Source organism: Leptopilina heterotoma, unplaced genomic scaffold (assembly GCF_015476425.1).
Source record: "Leptopilina heterotoma isolate Lh14 unplaced genomic scaffold, ASM1547642v1 Lhet_19, whole genome shotgun sequence".
NCBI lineage: Eukaryota > Metazoa > Arthropoda > Insecta > Hymenoptera > Figitidae > Leptopilina > Leptopilina heterotoma.
The window spans coordinates 595,079-614,779 of NW_025110908.1; the positions used below are offsets into that span (position 1 = coordinate 595,079).

General features: G+C 19.9%; 1 protein-coding gene across 1 annotated transcript; it reads left to right on the plus strand.

The window, feature by feature from the left end:
* The first annotated feature begins 596 nt into the window (after window positions 1-596).
* LOC122500618 (zinc finger protein 808-like) lies at window positions 597-18,736 on the plus strand. The gene is made up of 8 exons (XM_043609628.1): window positions 597-645; window positions 1,003-1,122; window positions 3,760-4,299; window positions 9,291-9,611; window positions 13,008-13,196; window positions 15,484-15,771; window positions 18,257-18,262; window positions 18,525-18,736. Exons 1-8 carry the CDS (start codon window positions 597-599, stop codon window positions 18,734-18,736), a joined length of 1,725 nt encoding a protein of 574 aa, XP_043465563.1.
* The last annotated feature ends 965 nt before the right edge of the window (window positions 18,737-19,701 follow it).

Below are 19,701 nucleotides of genomic sequence, written 5' to 3' on the forward strand. Positions count from 1 at the left end.
CATCGTGGAATTTCAACGTGTCTCGTCTATTCGCATATTCGAAAACATCATCCTAAGCAGGAAGTTTTTATTCTAGACGATTTTTAGACTGCTTTTAGCGTCATTTATAATTATATTTCGTGTGAGGAAAATAAAAATTCGCAAACCTGTAACATTATGCGTATGAGACTCGCTTCGAAGAAAGGTGCAAAAATTTGAGGTTATGTTTGTTATTTTCGGAATGAAAATTCACGAAGAGAATTAAGTTTTAATAAAAAATCACTTATGTCTAAGTCTTTATTAAATCGTAAATAATTAATAAATACTCATTTTAGTTTCGTACAATGAAAACGAAACTTTTAACTTTATCCTAATTAGGGTAAAAATAACAAAAAACATAACCTTAAATTTTTAAATTCTTTGCTTCTTTTGCTACCTTTCTACGAATAGCGTCAAAAATAGTTATAGTGTTTAAGAATTGTGTGAAAATAATTTGTTCTTCTAAACAAATAAATTTGAATAAATAAATTCACTCAAAAAAAAAAAATTGTGTTCTTTCTTCCTTTTTTTCTGTGTTTTGAATTATTGTGATTGTATCAAGAAAAAAAATTAACAGCATGATTTTTTTTTGTGATCGTCCGTCTTCTGAAATGTGGGGAAAAACTGGTATGTGTACTTTTTATATCAAAAAATAGTATTTTTACTATCAAAACTAGTATTTTTACTGCCAAAAAAATATTTTTACTATTAAAAATAGTTTTACTATTACAAATATTTTTACAATTAAAAATATTATTTTACTATTACAAATATTTTTACAATTAAAAATATTTTCACTATTACAAATATTTTTACAATTAAAAATATTTTTACAATTAAAAATATTTTTACTATTACAAATATTTTTACTATTAAAAATATTATTAAAAACTAATTAACATAAAATGGTAAAAATACTAATAATAATACAAAATAAATATTATTTCTATTTTCAAATACTAATTTTCTTCTTTTTCTTTGTAGCTAAGCAGAAGGCACTACTTGTCTCTTTAGTTAAGATGCATAAATGCGTGATTAGGATAGAAAAAAAGGATATCATTGCCGCCAATAAAAAACTAAAGGAACTAAAGGAAACGGAAGATAGCAAGAAGACATGATTTTCTAAATTAAAGCGACAATTTAGAATTTATTATTAGGACATTCGACATTTATATTTTATTCATGCAAATTTATTTTTTAATCGACTTTAAAATTTGCAAAAAGAACATTTGTAATAATTTAGTTATTAAATCAATTTAATAATTTAGTTTTTAAATTAATTTAATAATTTACTTTTTAAATTAATTTAATAATTTAGTTTTTAAATTAATTTAATAATTTAGATTTTAAATTTTCTCCAACTATAAAAAATAAAAATTATTTGTCGCAACATAATGTGCTTGGAAATAATGTGAAGACTCCTTGTGTTGAGTTAAAATTCGTTTCACAATAATTGAAGAATATTTTTAGATTTTACAATCTGAATTTTTTTTTTTTTAGTCTTTACAATCGCTGTTTATTTATTTATTTATTTTCGCACGAATGTTATGGAATTTTTGTGTATAATTTTTTTTTTCATTTTTACAAGGGGAGGGTACACCGATATTTTTAAAATTTATAAACTGTAGTTCGTTAGAAAAATGAAGAAATAAATTTTCAAATAGAAAAATTGAATAACATTAGTAGTTTTTAGCATTTTTTTTTTGGCTGAAAACAATTTTTTTGAAGAAAAATGCTTTTGAAATAGTGAAATTCAAATTTTTCATTCGGAAATTTTGAGTGAATTCAAAAATATATTTTCTACATAATTAATTCATGGATTTTTTTCTAAATTTACCAATTTAGAGAAAATACCAATTTTAGAGAAAAATGAATTCAAAATAACTAATTTAGAGAAAATATCAATTTTAAAGAAAAAAGGATTTAAAAGAAGTGAAAATATTAATTTACCAATTTTAAAGAAAAAAAAATACAAAAGAAGTGAAGATTTTTATTTACCAATTTTAAAGAAAAAAGAATTCAAAAGAAGTGAAAATATTAATTTACCAATTTTATTTTCTGCTATTGAATTTAAAAAAAAAATTACCATGAAATTATTTTCGGTGTGACCTACCCTTAATTAATTGTTAGATTTATTATAAAGTGCTAGTGAAATCTGTTTTCTAATTTTTTTTTATTGTCTTCACGAACACGATGTTTATTTTTAATTTAGTTGTATACGAAAAATCATATTTTTGTATTAATTTTCTTTCTAATAAAAAAATATTATCCTAACGCATAAACGATTCATTTAATTTAATTTACAAAACACATTTAATTCATTTACAATCATTTGCAATCATTTATATAATTATTTTTTTTATTTTTCTTTATTTTTTTAAACATTTTTTTTAATAATTTTTTTAAATAATTTTTAAATATTTTTTTTAAAAAAGTTTTTAATTAAAAAATTAAAAATACAATTTAATCTATGATATATCATAAATCAGTAATATTTCTAATTAACATAAATTATCATTCATCAGTAACAATTCTTTACTAATAAATAGTGCGAATTTTTACAGACAAAAATTAATTTTGACGATAAAATTTACTGATTTATTATTAGCAAAAAATTCGTTCTAAAAAATCAGTAATTTTTAACTGATATAATTCACTGATTTATGAGTAAATAAAATTTTTACTAATTTATCAGTAATTTTTATAGCAGACACAAATGATATTGATTATAAAATTTACAGATTAATCAGTAAAAAAAAATTTTACTAATAAATTACTAATTTTTGACTAATAATATTGACATTCATGACAAAATTAACTGATTTATCAAGAATAAAAGTTTTCTACTGATAAATAAGTAAATTTTTTACTGATAAAATTTATATTCACTGATATTATTATAACAAAATTGACTGATTCATTAGTTTTAATTTATTATTTTAATTATTTTAATTAATTAGTAAATACTACTAATTAATTAAAATTTTCTAATTGACAAAATTAATTTTTATTATAAAATTTACTGATTCATTAGTAGAAAAAGTTTTTACTGATTAATTAAAAATTTCGAATTGAAAAAATTGATTTTGATTATAAAATTTACTGATTCATCAGTAAAAAAAACCTTGTACTAATAAAAAAGTAATTTTTAATTGACAAAATTAATATCTATGATAAAATTGACTGATTTATTAGTTAAAAATGTTTTCACTAATAAAACAATAATTTTTTAATTTAATAAACTTCGTATTAGTTGTGAAATTTACTGATTTATTAGTAAAAAGTTTATTCCGAAATACGAATTTTCAACTGATATTATTAATTTACAAAAATTATTTATTATTATTCGACTGTTAGATCAGTAAAAAGCAGTTTTTAGTAATAAATCAGTATTTTCTACACGATGAAATTATTGATTTTAATTATTTTTAATTTTAATTTTGTATTCATTTTTATTTATTCATTTTTTTTTATTTTTTTTTTTATTTTTATATTAATCGAATTTCCCAATTTTGGAGAAAAATCATAGTTTATAATTAAAATTCACCAAAGCTTAATTAACTGAATGAAATACATTTTGCTTCTGTCTTCTGTCTTCACCTATCAAAACATTCTTTTTTTGGGAAAACAAAACAACAAAAAAAAAAACGCATGTAATTCGATAAAAAATAATTTCTTCACCTGAATAAAAGAAAAAAAACACCTGATTTCATTTTCAAACTTTTTTCTTTTTTTTTGTAGATGAAGAAATTATTCCAATAACAGATAAAGAAGAGGAAGAAGACGAAAAAGGCGAAGACGATGAAGAAGAATTAATTCCCCGGAGAAAGACAAGATCAATCACAAATAATAATAAGGGGAAAATTGATCAGAAAATAGGGAATAAATCGAAAAGTGAATATGAAGATGATGGGGAAATTGATGATATTTCACATCTCGGCTTTTTTCATCAAGTACAAACAACAACACCAACAACAACAACAACAGCAGCAGTAGCTAATGACGTTTTATTTCCATGCGATAAATGCGGTGTTCAATTCTCGCGTAGAGATGTACTTTTCGATCATATTTTTAGTGAGCATTTCGATCAAAAATTAACGCAAAAAAATTTCACCTGCGAAGTATGTCAAAGAAGTTATGCGTCGCGTAGTAATTTACGTCGTCATCAACGTCACGAATGTAATACCACTCCTTCGTTTATTTGTCCATTTTGTAATCAGGCATTTAAATACGATCATGTACTTCATAGACACATGACTAGTGTTCACGCAGATTTTTTAAGTTAAGTTCAAAAATCGGAAAAAAATATTTTTTTGAATCAGTCAAAGAGAAAGAAGAAAAATGACAAATAAAATAAGAAAATTATAATTAAGGTCGGAAAGAAAAAGAAAAAATAAAAAAATTATAATTAAGGTCGGAAAGAAAAAGAAAAGAAAGAATAAAATACAAATTATAATTAAGGTCGGAAAGAAAAAGAAAAAAAAAAAAAATGTTAAAAAAGAGTTTTTTTGTGTTTTTCCTTAGTTTATAAAAATATTTTCGAATTATGTTTTTTTTTTTCAAGTTTGTGTTAAAGACCTGAATAGGTTCTCAAGTGTACTTGTTTTCGTTTCTAATTTTTTTTTTATTTCTAAAATAATGATGGTTTATTATAATTAAGGTCGGTTGATAAATATTAAAACATTAAAAGTGTCGGCACTCGAATACTTTTTGAAATTATGCATAAAACCATTATGACTAGAATATAAGCTTTTTGAACAAAAATTTGTCGTAATTAAGAAACTTCAATGAAGATGTACCAGAAAAATGAAGAAATCGGTTTGCTCTCAACTTCATAATAATGTTCCGTTCTCTTATGTAAATCAGCTACAATTTCAATTTAATTAAATCAGTGACTGAATTTTTGCTTTTGAAATTGGTAAAATTGACTGATTCGTCAGTTAAAATTTTTTACTAATTACTAAAAAATTAGTTTTTTATAATAAAAATTAAATTGATGAAAAAGTGTACTGATTTATTAGTAAAATGTTTTTTACTAATAAATCAGTACATTTATTAATCAATTTAATTTTTATTATAAAAATAAAAAAATTAAATAAAATAAAAATTTATTAGTAAAAAAAAGTTTACTAATAAATCAGATATTTTTTACTACTCTCTAAAAATGAATCAGTGACATTTTACTAATTGAAATCGCGACAATGAAATCACTGATTGTCAGTCAAATTTCACTGATTCAGATTTGGAGAGTAAGAAAATTTACTAATAAATCAGTAATTTTTATCATCAGTACAACTGATGATAAAATTTACTAATAAGTCGGTAATTTAACTGATTTATTAGTTTTTAGACTTTTATCATCAGTTAATATTGTTGATAAAAATTACTGATTTATTAGTAAAAAAAATCTTCCTAATAAATCAGAAATTTTATACTGATGAATTTGATATTGTTTAAAAAATAATGATAATCATAAGATTTGTCAGTAAAAAAATTTCTACTGAAAAACAATCATTATTTTTATATAATAAAATTTTATGATAAACAAATCTATTATAAAATTTATATTTATAATAAAACTGACTGATTTATCAGTAATAAATTTTCCAACAGATAAATTTGTAAGTTTTACCAAAAAAAAATTCTGTTAATTACAAAATTTTTTGGTTCAAATAAAAAAAAATGATATTTATGGCAAAATTAACTGATTCGTCAGTGATTTTCGACTGATAAATAAAGGTAATAATAATATTGACTGATTCATTAATAGAAAATTTTTTTTTTAGTAAAGAATTAGTAATTTTCAATTGACAAAATTGATATTGATGACAAAATGTACTGATTTATCAGTAAAAAACTGTAATTGAAATCAGTCAAGTTTTTACTAATTCAAATTTAGAGTGAAAAATTGATTTTCTTCATAAAATTGACTGATTCGTGATTAAAAAAATTTGTACTGATAAATCAGTCTTTTTTTTAACAAATTTAATTGACATCCATGATAAGATTTACTGATTCACCAGTAAAAAAATTTTTTTCTACTTTCGTATCGGCAATTTTAACTGATTTCAAATATAAAGTTAGTCACTGAGTGAAATTATTTAAAATTTACTGATACGAAAGTAGAAAATTGTTTTTTACAAATTCATCAGTAAAAAAATTTTGTTCTACTTTTTTTATTTGAAATCAGTTAAAATTTCCTGATACAAAAGTAGAACAAAATTTTTTTTTACTGATTTATCAGTAAAAAAAATTTTAACTGATTTCAAATAAAAAAAAATCCGTCACTGATTGCAATTATTTAAAATTTGTATACCTGATTCAGATTTAAAGAGTTAATTCAAATATGTCAAGCTTCAAGTATTACTTGTAATTTAATTTTGAAAATATACGAAATACGTCTGCAGTATTCACGCAATTACATTTGTTCCTCAATATCTGTATTAAATATTAATTATTAATTAATAATCGTGTTGCATACTTAAGGCTATTTTACATATAGTTGCGACATTATTCATAATTATAATTACGATAATTATACATATGTAATGTTAAAATTATTGTTCTCTGCCAAAAACTTTTTGTACACGTCTAGAATATAAGTGATACGACAAAACTTCATTTAATATCAATAAATATTAATATTTCTCTAAATTAATTACTTTCTACTAATTTTTATTATATATATACGTATGTAAAGCATGTTTACTATTTGCTAATTATTTTCAGTAGAAACTAGCGTTTGAAAATAATATTAATAAGGCATGTATAATACATTAGGATGTTGCCTAATTTATCTGTATTTAATATTTCCAACTTTTCAAAAGAAAAAAAAAATTGGAAAGTTCAAATGAACGAAATACTTTTTTAGTTATTAATTTTTTCAAAAATAGGAATTTTTTTCTTCTGCAAAAAAATTACTACTACTTTTGAAGTTTTTCTACTACAGAAAAATTCAAATATTGTAATTTTTGAATTTCTTTCTACTGCAATACAAATTACTATTTTTTAGGCTTTTTTCTACTATGAAAAAATACAAATACGGTTATTTGAATTTTTTTCTACTGCAATAAAAATTACTATTTTTGAGGTTTTTTCTATTACAAAAAATTCGAATATAGTAAATTTAGAATTTTTCTGCTACTGAAATAAAAATGACTACTTTTGAAATATTTTTACTACAAAAAAATTTAAATATAGTAAATTTTGAATTTTTTACTGCAATGAAAATACAGAAATAATATATTTTCAATTTTTTATCACTGCAAAATACAAAAATAGTAATCTTTGAATTTTTTTCTCTTGCAATAAAAATTAATATTTTTCAAGTTTTTTCTACTACAAAAAATTCAAATATAGTGAATATTGAATTTTTTTTTATACTGAAATAAAAATGACTACTTTTGAAGTTTTTTTACTACAAAAGAATTCAAATATAGTAAATTTTGAATTTTTTTTGCTATTAAAATAAAAATGACTATGTTCTTTTGAAGTTTTTTAACTACAAAAAATTCAAATTTAGTAATTTTTGAATTTTTTTCCTGCAATGAAAATTCAAAAACAATAAGTTTTTAATTTTTCCACTGCAATGAATATACGAGAATAGTATTTTATAAATTTTTAGTTTTAGTTTTAATTTTTACTGCTATAAAATTAATATTTTTGAACTTTTTTAATTGCAAAAATATTAAAACAGTAAATTTTGATTTTTTTTCCCTGCAATGAATATTTGAGAATCGTAAAATTTGATTTTTTTCAAATTGCAATGAAAATACAAAAAAATTTAAAAATAGTACATTTTGAACCTTTTCCATTGCAATGAAAATAGTAATTTTTTTCTACTACGAAAAATTCAAATATCTATTGTAAATTTTGGATTTTTTTGTAGTAAAAAAAAATTCAAAAATAGTAAATTTTGAACCTTTTTCAATGAAAATTCAGAAACAATAAGTTTTTAATTTTTTTCTACTGCAATAAAATTACTACTTTTGTTGTAAAAAAATTAAAACAGAAAATTTTGAATTTTTTTCCTCAATGAAAATTCAAAAACAATAAGTTTTGAATTTTTTTCTACAACAAAAAATTCAAATATAGTAAAATTTGGATTTTTTTGTAGTAGAAAAAAATTTAAAAATAGTAAATTTTGAACCTTATTCAATGAAAATTCAAAAACAATAAGTTTTTAATTTTTTTTCTACTGCAATAAAATTACTATTTTTGTTGTAAAAAAATTTAAACAGAAAATTTTGAATTTTTTTTCTCAATGAAAATTAAAAAACAATAAGTTTTGAATTTTTTTCTACAACAAAAAATTCAAATATATAGTAAATTTTGAATCTTTTCCATTGCAATGAAAATACAAAAATAGTAAATTTTGAATTTTTTTGTTACTGCAATAAAATTACTATTCTCGAATTTTTTTTAACGGCATGAAAAATGATTATTTTTGAATTTTCTTCTATTTCAAAAAAATTTTAATAAAGTAAATTTTGAATTTTTTACTGAAAAGAAAATTCAAAAATAGTAAATTTTGATTTTTTTTGCAATGAGAATTCAAAAATAGTAAATTTTGATTGCAATAAAAGTACAAAAATAGTAAATTTTGAATTTTTTTGTTACTGCAATAAAATTACTATTATCGAGTTTTTTTCAACTGTAAGAAAAACTACGTACTATTTTTAATTTTCTTCTACTTCAAAAAAATTGAATTATAGTAAATTTTGAATTTTTTACTGACAGGAAAATTCAAAAATAGTCAATTTTGATTTGTTTACTGCAATAAAAATTCAAAAATAGTAAATTTTGAATTTTTTTGTGCCATAAAAATGAAAATTCTAAATTAAATAATTTGAAATTTATGAATTAGATTATTACTATACTAATTACTTGTATTATCACGCAATATTATAATTAGATTGGAAACTAAAAACAAAAGAAATTTTGTTCATTTGAAGTTTCAAAACTTTAGGAATATCCAATTATTTACTATAATTATTTACTACAATTATTTATTAGAATAAAAATTATTTTCAAAAAGAAATTAATTTTTATTCAAAAAAATCCATTTACAAAAAAATTATTATCTTCTCTCACGTCTTAATGTATTATGCCGACAAAATAACTTTTCTTTAAAAAAAAATTCTCTATATAAGAAAAATGCTTATTGAAACAAAAAACAAAATTTATTATCATTATTGTGCTGTCACTGGATCGTTTCTTTTCTAAAAATAATAAATCTCATTTTCTTGACAAAAAATTTATTAAAATTACAGGTTTTCCCCTACCACACGTGGAGTTCAACTATTTTTTGCATTCGTCATCGTCGAACGAGAGTGCGAGCGTTTTTGGAGGGAAAGACGGGGTCGAGGGAACAAGTTCAAAATACTATTCGCCATCGAGGACACGAAGTAATTCGGGAAAATCGTCCGAAATGAAACCATTTAAATGTCCAAAGTGTGATCGAACATTTGCCGTTAAGGGCAATATGAATAGACATCTTAAATACGAGTGTAATCAAGCGCCAAAATTCTCCTGTCCACATTGTCATTTTCGTTCGAAGCAAAGTTCCAATGTTTTGGCTCACATTAGAGCACGTCACAGTGGACAAAATGCTTATGTTATTAATCTAAGGAACGAGACATAATTAAAAAAAAAAAAAGAAAAGAAAAATGTAAAATTAATTCCATCAAGTATTTCTTTTTTTTAATGTTTTTTTTCGTTTCAATTTTCTCGTTACATACTGTAAATAAATTTTTACTTTATTTTGATTTTTTAGATTCATATACTCTCTGTAAATCTGAATTAGTAGAATTTTAGTAAAAAAATGGTAAAATTTGGCTGATCTGAATTAGTCAAACTTTACTAAAAATAGGAAAACTACAATAATTTTTAGGAATTTTCATGAACAACTTTTCTTTTTTTTTATTAGTGAAATGTTACTAATTATTAGTAAAATTTTACTAATAGTAGAATTTCGAAAAATTTCTAGTCATTTAATTCACTGAAAGAATCCGTAAAATTGTTTTATCGATTTATTATGGAAAAGTTATACTAATTGTTAGTAAAATTTTACTAATCTAGTAGAATTTTGCTAAAAATTAGTAAAGTTCTACTAACAATTAGTAAAATTTCACTTATTGTTAGTCAAATTCTACTAAAAATAAGAAAAATTCTAGGTACTACGAACTAAAAGTAAAATTTTACTTCTTTATAGTAAAATTCTTATGAAAATTAGTAAAATTCTACTAACAATTAGTAAAGTTTTACTAACAATTAGTAAAATTTCACTTATTGTTAGTCAAATTCTACTAAAAATAAGAAAAATTCTATTAAGAACTAAACGCAAAATTTTACTTATTTATAGTAAAATCTTACAAATAATGAGTAAAATTTTACTAATTGCTCGAAAAATCCAATAGAAGAATTAGTAAAATTTTACTAAAAGTTTTTTAAAATAAAAGCAATTCTAAAACCATGTTCATTTACTTAATGGTAGGTAGTAAAATTCTACTAAAAGTAAAAAATTCCATTTTGAACTTAAAGTAAAATTTTACTTATTTCTAGTAAAATTCTAATAATCATTAGTAAAATTCTATTAAAAATTAGTAAAATTGTACTATAAGTTAGTAATTTTCTTCTAACAATTTGTAAAATTTTACTTATTGATAGTAAAATTCTACTTAAAGTAAGTAAAGGTAAAAATAGTAATTTTTGAATTTTTTTCTACTACAAAAAAAAATTCAAAAGTAATAAATTTTGAATTTTTTCCAGTGCAATGAAAATACAAAAATAGTAAATTTTGAATTTTTTTTTTTGCTACTGCAAGAAAATTACTCTTTAATTCAATTTGATTTTTTTATTACAAAATAATTCAAATATAGTAAGTTGAAAAATTTTCTTTGCAATGAAAATTAAAAAATAGTAATTTTAAAATTTTTTTCTACTACAAAAAAATTAAAAAATAGTATTTTTCATTTTTTTGACATTGTAACAAAAATGACTATTTTTTTACTGCAATGAAAATTAAAAAATAGTAAATTTTGAGTTTTTTTGCTACTGCAAGAAAATTACTCTTTAATTTAATTTGAGTTTTTTTACTGCAAAAAAATCAAATATTGTAAATTTTTTCAATTTTCATTGCAATAAAAATTCAAAAATAGTAATTTTTCAATTTTTTGCAACTACAAAAAATTCAAATATAGTAAATTTTGAATTTTTTTTTTTACTACAATGAAAATTAAAAAATAGTAAATTTTCAATCCTTTTAATGCAATAAAAATTCAAAAATAATAAATAAGATAAAAGCTATTTTTAAAACCATATAATTTAAATAAGTTCTACTATCAATTAATAAAATTTTACTTATCAGTAGTAAAATTCTACTAAAAATAAAAAAGAATTCAATTAAAAACTAAAAGTAAAATTTTACTCATTTGTAGTATTTTTTAAACTCGAATTAGTAAACATTTTATTAAGTTGCAGTAGTGACTGGCTTTTTGCATTGGAATTAGAAAATTTTACTAATAAATTAGTAAAAAATACTATTTATTATTAAAATTTACTAATTCAAGAGCAAAAAGTTAGTTACTAATTTAAATTAGTAAATATTTTTGCTAATTCAAATTTGGAGAGTAAAATTCTAATAACAATTTTTAAAAGAATTATTTTACTTATTTATAATTAAATTCTAATAAAAATTAGTAAAATTTTACTTATTGACAGTGATCAGTAATATTTTACTTCTTTCTTATTTATAATAAAATTCTAATAAAAATTAGTAAAATTTTACTTATTGATAATAAAAGTTAACTAACAATTAGTAAATTTTTTCTAACAGTAAAATTTTACCTATTGATAGTAAAATACTACTAACAATTAATAAAATTTTACTTATTGACAGTAATCAGTAATATTTTACTTCTTTCTCATTTGTCATAAAATTCTAATAAAAATTAGTAAAATTTTACTTATTGATAATAAAAGTTAACTAACAATTAGTAAATTTTTTCTAACGGTAAAATTTTACTAAATATTTAAAAGAAAAATCTTACTTTTTTATAGTAAAATTTTACCTATTGATAGTAAAATACTACTAACAATTAGTAAAATTTTACTTATCGATCGTAAAAATATACTAATAATTAGTCAAGTTTTACTAAAAGTTAGTAAAATTCTACTGAAAATTAGTAAAATTCCACTGACAGTTAGTAAAATTCGTAAAATTAATTAATAAAACAATTAACTATAATTAGTAAAATCCTACTAAAAATTTGTAAAATTTTACAAATCTAGTAAAATTCTATTAATAATAAAATTTCACTGATTTTTCTTAAAATTATTACTAAAGTAAATGCTCGACGACTTTTTATCATTTCATTAGCAATTTTCCACTAATTCAGATTTAGAGAGTAATGATATTTATAAAATGAAGAAAATTATTGTATGAAGTAGATGTTAGAAAAAATCGTTTTAAAAAAGTATTTCAAACTTTATTGACTGAAAAAGTAATCATACTACTTTTATTATTAAAAAAAAATTGTGTTCCATTTATGATATATAATTCGAAATAAACTAATACTTAAAGCGACGAAAAATGTTTCATTTTCAAATAATATTTTTTATATTTATTATATTTTTTAATACTTATAATATTATCTTTAATATTTTTAATATGTTTAATAATTATAATATTTATAATATTTATAAAAATTTTTATATTGTTAATATTTATAATATTTTTTAATATTTATAATATTTATAATATTTTTTTTATACTTATAATGTTTTTTAATATTTTTAATATTATTAATATATTTTCTAATAATTTTTTTTTTGCATGGTTTTTTTTCAGCATGAGAATAATCCAGAAGTGAATTTTTTTTTAAATTTTTAATATAGTGAGAAAAAAAGAGAAATTTTTTTGGTTTATCTAATATTGTATAAAAAAAGAAATTTTTGTATTAATAAAGATATGATTTTTATTTTTTCAGACTTTACGATACTGGATTCGTTTGTCAGTTATGATCAGCCCGGTGAGAATGTTGATGATGGAACGGGGAAAAATTTACATTTCTGTCCAAAATGTAAACGTGGTTTTACATTGAAGGGAAATCGCAATCGCCACTACAAATATGAATGCGGTCAGGAACCACGTTTTGGCTGTCCATATTGCGATCTACGTAGCAAGCAAACGAGTCAAATTTATTGTCACATTAGAAAAAAGCATCCCGATCAGAAATCCTATTATATTAATTTAGAATCGTAAAAAGAAAAAGAAAAACAAAAACAAAAAGAAAACCAAATAATTTTTATTATTATTATTATGTAGTTCTCAGTTTTATGTCTTATAGGAAAATTTTAACTATTTTAATCAAGTGATATTTGTTATGCATATATAAATATATATATATTTATATTTATAGGATAATATTATTCAAGTTTGAAAGTAACAACTCCTTGACGATATTTTAGTAATATTTATGAGTTTATTGAAAAATGAGTAGTGTGCATATGTTTATTAAAACCAAAAAAAAAAACAGAATTTATTATGTAATGATTATTGCAATATTACAATAAAATCTTGATTAGCGTGTTATAAAATGATTTTTAGAAAGTATTTTTTTCAATTTTCCATGAAAAATAATTTTTCTAAAATTTTTAACGTTCAGTTAATTTTTTAATCATAATAATAATAAAATTATTTATTATTATTATTTTGTAATAATAAAATTTAAATTAAAAGAAGTAATAAAAATATCCTCGTTCATTTCAAGGTTCGAAACATTGAATAAATAAATCTAAAATAAAAAAATGAACGTCAACATTTTTATTATTATTTTTAAATTGTATTTTATTTAAAAAAATATTTATTATTTTTCTTTATTTTATTCAATTTGTTATTTATTAATTTGTATTTTATGAAAAAAATTAATAACTATGTTTCTTTAAATAAAATACAAATTTGAATATTAAAAAAAAACAAATTCTTAACTTTGAATATTGAATTTACTTTATTTTTCAATTCAATTTTAATTATTGAAACTATGAAAAAAAATTCGTTCATTTGAATGTTAAAAATTTTAGTAAAATCTTTGAAGAAATATATATTTATATTTGTTTCTGAAAGGTCACTTTTTCTAAAAATTTATTTTCTAATCCTTTTTCTAAAATTAAAATTTAAAAAAAAAATATTAATTTTTAAATGAAAGCAGTTTTCTAAAAAAAAAGTTTTTTCATCAATCTCTGATTTCTGAAATTTATTTTACAATTTCAGGCAAGTTTTTTTATTTCTAAAATTTATTTTTCTGGAACTTGTGAAATTTGACATAAAATTTTTCAAAAAAAGTATTTTTTAATTGAGAGTTACTAAAGATTTATTGACAAGCATTTTTTTACTACATATGGAAAGAAAGTAAATATTAAATTTTATTAAATTATTTTACAATTTGGAGAGAAAATGCGACAAAGAAAAATTTTGATGTACAAAATACGGAAATTAAAAAAAATTTACGAAATTTTGTATAAAATATCGGAAATCGAATAAAAAATTAAATTTTCAAAAAATTCTATTAAACTTCATAAGTAATTTTGTTTTTTTATTTTAGTATTTTTTATATCATAATTTCACTTTGTTGCATAAAAAATACATTAATTTAAAATAATAATAAAGTTTAAAACTGCAAAAAATACAACAATTAAAGCGAAACTTTATATAGATACTAAACTTTAAAAAAAATTTTATCAAATTAAATAGAATTTTGTTGAAATTCAATTGAATTTTAATTAAATTCAATTCAAAATTGGAAGGTAATATTTTTTATTTCCAATATTTTATACATAATTTTGTATATTTTTTTTAATTTTTGTATTTTGCAAATCAAAATTTTTCTTTGTCGCATTTTTTCTCCAAATTGTAAACTACAAATAACAAAAAGAGCAAATAATAAAAAACGATTTCTACAATTTCAAGTTAATTGCAATTAAATTACACATATTTATTAGTAGAAATTTAAAATTGCTAGAAAAACAAAATTTTAGAAAATTACCTTCACTAGGAAAAAAAATGTATAATTTCACCTTCATTAGAAAAAAAATAGAAAAAATTAGAAAAAATTAAAAAAAAATTAGAAAAAAAATAGAAAAAATTAGGAAAAAATAGAAAAAATTAGAAAAAAATAGAAAATAATGCTTTAAGAATAAAAAAAATTAGAGAAAGAATTTGTAGATAATAAAAAATTAGAAAATACGTTTCAGAAAAACTGTACCCCAATCTTTTCTCTTCTATATGTACATAATCTACAAAAAATTTTTTTCTTCAAAACTTTTTTTCCATTTCAGATGCGTAAATTTTTTTTAACATTATAATGAGCTTTAAGAAAAAAAAACTGTGTTCTCCCCTCTCTCTCAGAATATATGAAAATTTCAATTAAAAAATTGTTTCTAACTAAAATTATATGTGTTTTTCAGATAATTTGGATTCATCGTATCCTTATGAAGATTGTGATTATAAAATGGACCCGTCGAGGAGAATGTATGGCGATTATGTCTGTTCAAAGTGTGGAAAATTCTACAAATCACTAGGAACATTGCAACGTCATTTAAATTACGAGTGTGGTTTGGCACCTCGATTCAAATGTCCCTATTGTAATTATTATACGAAGCAAAAGATCAACGTCAAAAAGCATATTATCAGAAATCATATTGACAAATCGATTTATGTTATCGATACAATGAGCACTATCGACATGCCACTTGGTTGCGAATAATCCAATTGCTCGTTATAATTAATTTATTTTTAATATTATTTTATTTTTAATGATAATATATTGTTGTCTAGAAATAATAATAATATTATTAAATGTAATTTTACGAAAAAAATTATATTAATTTTGAAATTTGTCCAATTTTTATCGATTTTCAAATGTTTAATTAATAAATATTAATTTATTAATTTTCAATAAATAGGTTTCAAATTTTTGTTACAGTGAGAAATTTCACTTAATTGCTAGTCAAATTTTACTAAAAATTTTAAGGATTAGTAAATTTCTACTAACAGTAAAATTTTACTAAAACAAATATTTTACCTTTTACCTTTTTTTTATTTTACCTTTTTTTCTATTTTTTAAAAAATTTTTTTAGTACAAATTCTAACTAAAATTGGTAAAACTTCACTTAATTGCTAGTAAAATTTTACTAAAAATTTTAACGATTAGTAAATTTCTACTAATAGTAGGTAAAATTGAACTAAAAAACATTTTATTTTCAGTAAAGTTTCAATTTTTATAACTAAAATTCAACCAACATTTAGTAAAATTTTACCATTCTAGTAAATTCTACTAACAATTAGTCAAATTTCATAATTGTGGTAAAATTTCACTAGCAATTAACAAAATTCTATACTTAGTGATAGTAAAATTTTATTAAAAATTCTACTAAAAACTAAAAGTAAAATTTTTCTTCTTCATAGTAAAATTCTACTAAAAATTGTTAAAATTTTTCTAATCAAGTAAAATTCTCCTAACAATTAGTAAAATTTTACTAATCTAATAAAATTCTATTAAAAATGAGTAAAATCTTATTATAAGTTAGTAATTTTCTACTAATAATTTGTAAAATTTGACCTATTGATAATAAACTTTTACTAATTGCTAGTAAAATTCTACTAAAAATAAGTAAAATTCTACAAAAAGTTAGTAAAGATAAAAAGAATTTTAGTAAAAAATGTTTATTAATTTAAATTAGTAACTGAATTTTTGCTTTTGAATTAGTAAATTGTACTAATAAATTAGTAGAAGTTACTATTAATTAGTAAAACTTACTAGTTAAAACAAAAAGTCAGTTGCTAATTCCAATTAGTAAATATTTTTGCTAATTCAAAGAGAGAAAAATTCTAATAACAATTTGTAAAAGTTATATTTTACTTATTTATAGTAAAATTCTAATAAAAATTAGTAAAATTTTACAATTTTAATAGTAAAATTATACAAAGAAATTAGTAAAATTATACAAAGAAATTAGTAAAATTTTACAATTTTAATAGTAAAATTATACAAAGAAATTAGTAAAATTTCACTTATTCCTGGTAAAATTCTATTAAAAATTAGTAAAATTTTACATTTTGATAGTAAAATTCTACTAACAATTAGTAAGATATTTTATTAATTTATAGCAAAATTCTATTAACGATTCGTTTAATCCAAACATAAATTTTTTTTCTTAGTGTAATAAATGTTTGTAAATTATTATGTACTTTTTTATACTTTCAAGTCCTTTTAGACGATTCAAGTACTTTTAATTATTTCAAGTACTTTTTGAGCATTTCAAGTACTTTTCAGTATTTTCAAATAATGAAAAGTACTTTAAGTATTCAAGTATTTTTTAAATACATTTTAGTATTTTTAAGTACTTTTTAAAGCACTTATTTATTTATTTTTAATTTTCTTGATTTTAACATCATCTTTTGTAATTTTTTTATTCCAGTAGAAATTAAAATTTATCCAAATGTTTATTTGTTAGTTAGGGAAAAAAAATCAAATTTTAGTATATAATATACTTTTGGAATATAATTATTAGAAGAATATTTTGAAATTAGATTTTTTTTAAGACTCATTGTGAGAAAAGTGCAATAAATAAATAATAAAATTTATCTCTAAACAAATGTCTTCTTCTTGGGAATGAATAAAATATTCGAATAATATACTAACTCTCATGTCTACATCAATCTGAAAAGAAATAATTTTTATTTCAATTTAATTTTTATTTTGTATTTAAAATTTATTGTGATCGTTATTGTAATTATTGTCCTTGTACAAAAAACTTGTAAAACCTGTACAAATTGTAATTTTACTATTTGAAGCAAATACCGTTTAATTGATTTAAATAAAAATGATTTAATTCAAGTAAATATTGTTAATAAGTAATATAATTAATAATAATTAATAATAATAATAATAATAATAATAATAATAATAATAATAATAATAATAATAATTTTGTTTTTTTCAAAAAACAAAAATCACAAAAAAGAATAATAATAATTATAATTATTGTTATTATTATAACTATTCTAATATTAATAACAGCCAATTATTTATTTATTATTATTTCTTATGTATTTAAATCAAATATTTTTTTTCCAAACAAAAAGTTTTTTTTTCTAACAAAAGTTAAAATTAAGAATGTAAAATTTAAAAACTTTACGTCTAAATTTAATTACAAAATATTAATGTATCTTTTTCAGACAGAGGTAATAATTTCTTTATTAATGTATTTTTATTAACTCCAAACCCAAACGAAAATGCGTATTAATTATTGTACTCGTTAAAATTTATTTTGGAGCTTCTTGTCTCATTCTCACGTCTCTCTGCATAATATGTTTGTACTGCTTTGTATACTCCAATAAAAAAAAACCATTATGTTAACCACTGACGAATTGTTCACAATAAAAGTAGTAATATTATTATTAATTTTCTTTTAGTAAATTAATAAGAAATATTTTTTCTTTTCAGGAAACTTCAGGCTGAAAACAAATTTGAATAAATATTCTTGTACAACCTGTGGAAAGACGTACAAGTGGAGACAAGGTTTAATAAGACATAGAAAATATGAGTGCAATGTTCCACCAATGTTTCAGTGCGTCTATTGTCCGCACAGATCTAGACATAAGGATAATTTAATGAAGCATGTTTTCGCAAAGCATGTCGACCGCAATCAACTGTAAATTTGTATTATATTACAGAAAAAAACAATGCCAATAAACTGGTTTCTTTATTATATTCTTCAATTTTTTTCATTGCGTGTTCATTTACTTTCTAGCAGCCTTAATAAATTTAGTCTCTAAATTTTAATTAGTAAAAATCTAAAAATATTTACTAATTAGAATTGTTGACTGACTTTTTGCTTTTGAATTAATAAATTATCAAACTTTACTAATAAATAGTAATTTCAACTAATTTTTTAGCAATTTTACTAATAAATAGTAAATTCTACTAATTTTTTAGCAATTTTACTATTAAATAGTAATTTCAACTAATTTTCTAGCAATTTAGAAATTTCCTATTAAATAGTAAATTCTACTATTCTTTTAGCAATTTTACTATTAAATAGTAATTTCTACTAATTTTATATCAATTTAGAAATTTCCTATTAAATAGTAAATTCTACTATTCTTTTAGCAATTTTACTATTAAATAGTAATTTCTACTAATTTTATATCAATTTAGAAATTTCCTATTAAATAGTAATTTCTACTATTCTTTTAGCAATTTTACTATTAAATAGTAATTTCTACTAATTTTCTAGAAATTTAGCAATTTTACTATTTAATAGTAATGTTTACTAATTTTTTAGCATTTTTACTATTAAATAGTAATTTCTACTAATTTTCTAGCAATTTAGCAATTTCACTATTAAATAGTAATTTCTACAAATTTTATATCAATTTAGAAATTTCTTATTAAATAGTAATTTCTACTATTTTTTTTAGCAATTTTACTATTAAGTAGTAATTTCTACTATTTTTTTAGCAATTTTACTATTAAATAGTAATTTCTACTAATTTTTTTTAGCAATTTTACTATTAAATAGTAATTTCTACTAATTTTCTAGCAATTTAGAAATTTCCTATTAAATAGTAAATTCTACTATTCTTTTAGCAATTTTACTATTAAATAGTAATTTCTACTA

What these genes read in the sequence shown, in the direction of transcription:
- LOC122500618 (XM_043609628.1), top strand. Translation starts at nt 597, where the DNA reads ATGATTTTTTTTTGTGATCGTCCGTCTTCTGAAATGTGGGGAAAAACT. An exon ending in TGTTCACGCAGATTTTTTAA is followed by an intron (nt 4,300 to 9,290) that starts GTTAAGTTCAAA and finishes TTAAAATTACAG; the next exon opens with GTTTTCCCCTACCACACGTG. An exon ending in CTGTCCATATTGCGATCTAC is followed by an intron (nt 13,197 to 15,483) that starts GTAGCAAGCAAA and finishes TGTGTTTTTCAG; the next exon opens with ATAATTTGGATTCATCGTAT.